At 53.4% G+C, this 1,954-nt stretch overlaps 1 protein-coding gene across 1 annotated transcript; it reads left to right on the top strand.

Moving 5' to 3' along the window:
* Positions 1–413: 413 nt before the first annotated feature.
* LOC121356117 (omega-hydroxyceramide transacylase-like) lies at positions 414–772 on the top strand (the record flags this gene model as incomplete). The annotated part of the gene is made up of 2 exons (XM_041472213.1): positions 414–623; positions 704–772. Coding segments are annotated over 2 exons (279 nt in total), but the record flags the coding sequence as incomplete, so codon positions are not given.
* Between the last annotated feature and the right edge of the window lie 1,182 nt (positions 773–1,954).

Raw genomic sequence — 1,954 nt, 5'->3', positions numbered from 1 at the left:
AGCGGTGGCATTAAGGATGTTTCTACCGGGATTTCTCACCAATGAAGCTCAAAGCTGCGTTCCCCCAGTGTCTGCAGGGAGAAGACAAAGACCCCAAAATCGGACCTCACTGCAGACAGGACTGAGCTTCTCACTGGATTGTCCATTGCCCCTGTCCCTTCCTCAGCTCCTTTCTGCTGCACTTTCCACCCAGTTTCATTGCTGTAGGTTTTTAGGGGGAAGGGAGTAGGGCAGGTGTGGACCTGGTGCCCAGGAGCAGCAGGTGGGGCAGTTCCCTGGAAGGGGATCTGCGGGACCCCAGAACCTCAGTCTGGTGTGGGCCTGGCTGGGGAACAAGGCCCACGTTTGCCTGTGTGAACAGCACTGCTCTCCCTGCGAGGGGAAGGCTCAGGGCTCCCTGTTCTGTCTCCCAGCGCTACCTGGACGGGGAGCTGGCCATGTGGAGAGCCGACTTTGTGTCCCGCACCACCATCACCATCTCTGCCTTCGCCGGCGAATACGACATCTGCCCCAAGGATTGCCCCGCTGCCTTCCTGACCTTCCAGCTCTCTGACTGTATCTTCCAGTTCTCAAAAATGAACATCTGCCGCTTATTGTATGTTTTTCGGCCTCCCCTGCATCAGGTGAGCAGCTCCTCCAGGTAGCCAGAGCCATGAGCCCCCTGCAGCAGCACAGCTGCCCTGAATGCCACTTCCCCCCACAGGTCATGGACCGCTTTTATATCGAGGGCTACCAGGACACAATCTCCTTCCTAAAAAGACTCAGTAAGTGACTGGAATTGGGGACAGGTAGGTTGGGTGCTTCCCTTACTTCCTTGGTTTGCTGACACAAGGAAAGAGATGCTACCCCAGAGTGACTGGGGCACAGAAATGCCTGTATTCCTGGCACTGCCAGGATTCCTTGAGTCCTGGCCTCTCCTGAAGCTGCCTCTGGAGCCACACTCCCATTTTCTCTGCCACTCTAGGCACGACAGAGCTTTTTCCCAGGGAACACAGGTCCCACGACCTCCAGATGCAAGTGCAGGCTCAGGTGCCCTGTGTGGTGTTTGATAAGCCCCTGATGCACAGAGCAGCAATGTTTGCTGATGCCTGAGCCCTGGGGTCATCAGTATCCCTGATTTCCACTCAGCCCAGGTCACACCTGCTGCTGCTGCTGCTGCAGACCTGGCAGTTGAGCAACAAGCAGTGAGAGCTGGAATCTCTTCCCACCAGGGGATTTCCAGGTGAATTACTTCGAGGGCTTCACACTTTCCTTGGCCCACGAGGAAACCCTGCACCTGAAGCCACAACTGAGGGGTCTTCACTCCAGAGCCACAGATCATGAGGATGACACCAAAGAGAATCCAGGGATCTGCCAGGCAGAGGATGGAGAAGAATAGGAAGCCCCACACCACCTTCTCCACCCCCAGGAAGGTAAAGAACCCACATTTCCTTTACCCCATCAATTTTCATGTGACACTTGCCCAGGGCTGTCAGTGCCCAAAGAGGCTCTGGGGCAGGTGACAACATCAGAAATGGGAGAAAGTTCCCTCTCAGGTCAGGGGTTACAAGTGAGGCCTCACACTGAAGCCTCACACTGAGCCCTCACCTTTGATTTGGGTCAGCACCGAGGACTTCCTTGGTGAGTCAGAAGGACTCCATGGACAGAGAGCTCTTTCCATGGAGAAGGCCATGGATTCACTCACCCAGTGAGGCAAGAACAGGTTCTGCCCACACATCCCTTCTTTAGGGGTGTCTCAAGGGTTCAAGCTGTTTTGCTGCACCAGCCAATCACAAACTTCTCCTTAGGAACTCTGAGTGCAGCCACAGAAATACTAATACTATGCAAGGAAAGTATACTAGTATAGCAGGTAAACTTGTTGCTGTATAATTTTCACGCAACAAAAGCAGATTTAAATTCAAAACTTGCCATTTTCTGCATTCATATTCAAAATAATGCCCAGTCACTTTTTAGA

The sequence above is a fragment of the Pyrgilauda ruficollis genome, unplaced genomic scaffold (genome assembly GCF_017590135.1).
Source record: "Pyrgilauda ruficollis isolate IOZ18807 unplaced genomic scaffold, ASM1759013v1 scaffold2830, whole genome shotgun sequence".
Classification (NCBI taxonomy): Eukaryota; Metazoa; Chordata; class Aves; order Passeriformes; family Passeridae; genus Pyrgilauda; species Pyrgilauda ruficollis.
The sequence above is the reverse complement of the archived record's forward strand: the minus strand, read 5'-3'. Positions and strand labels throughout refer to the sequence as shown.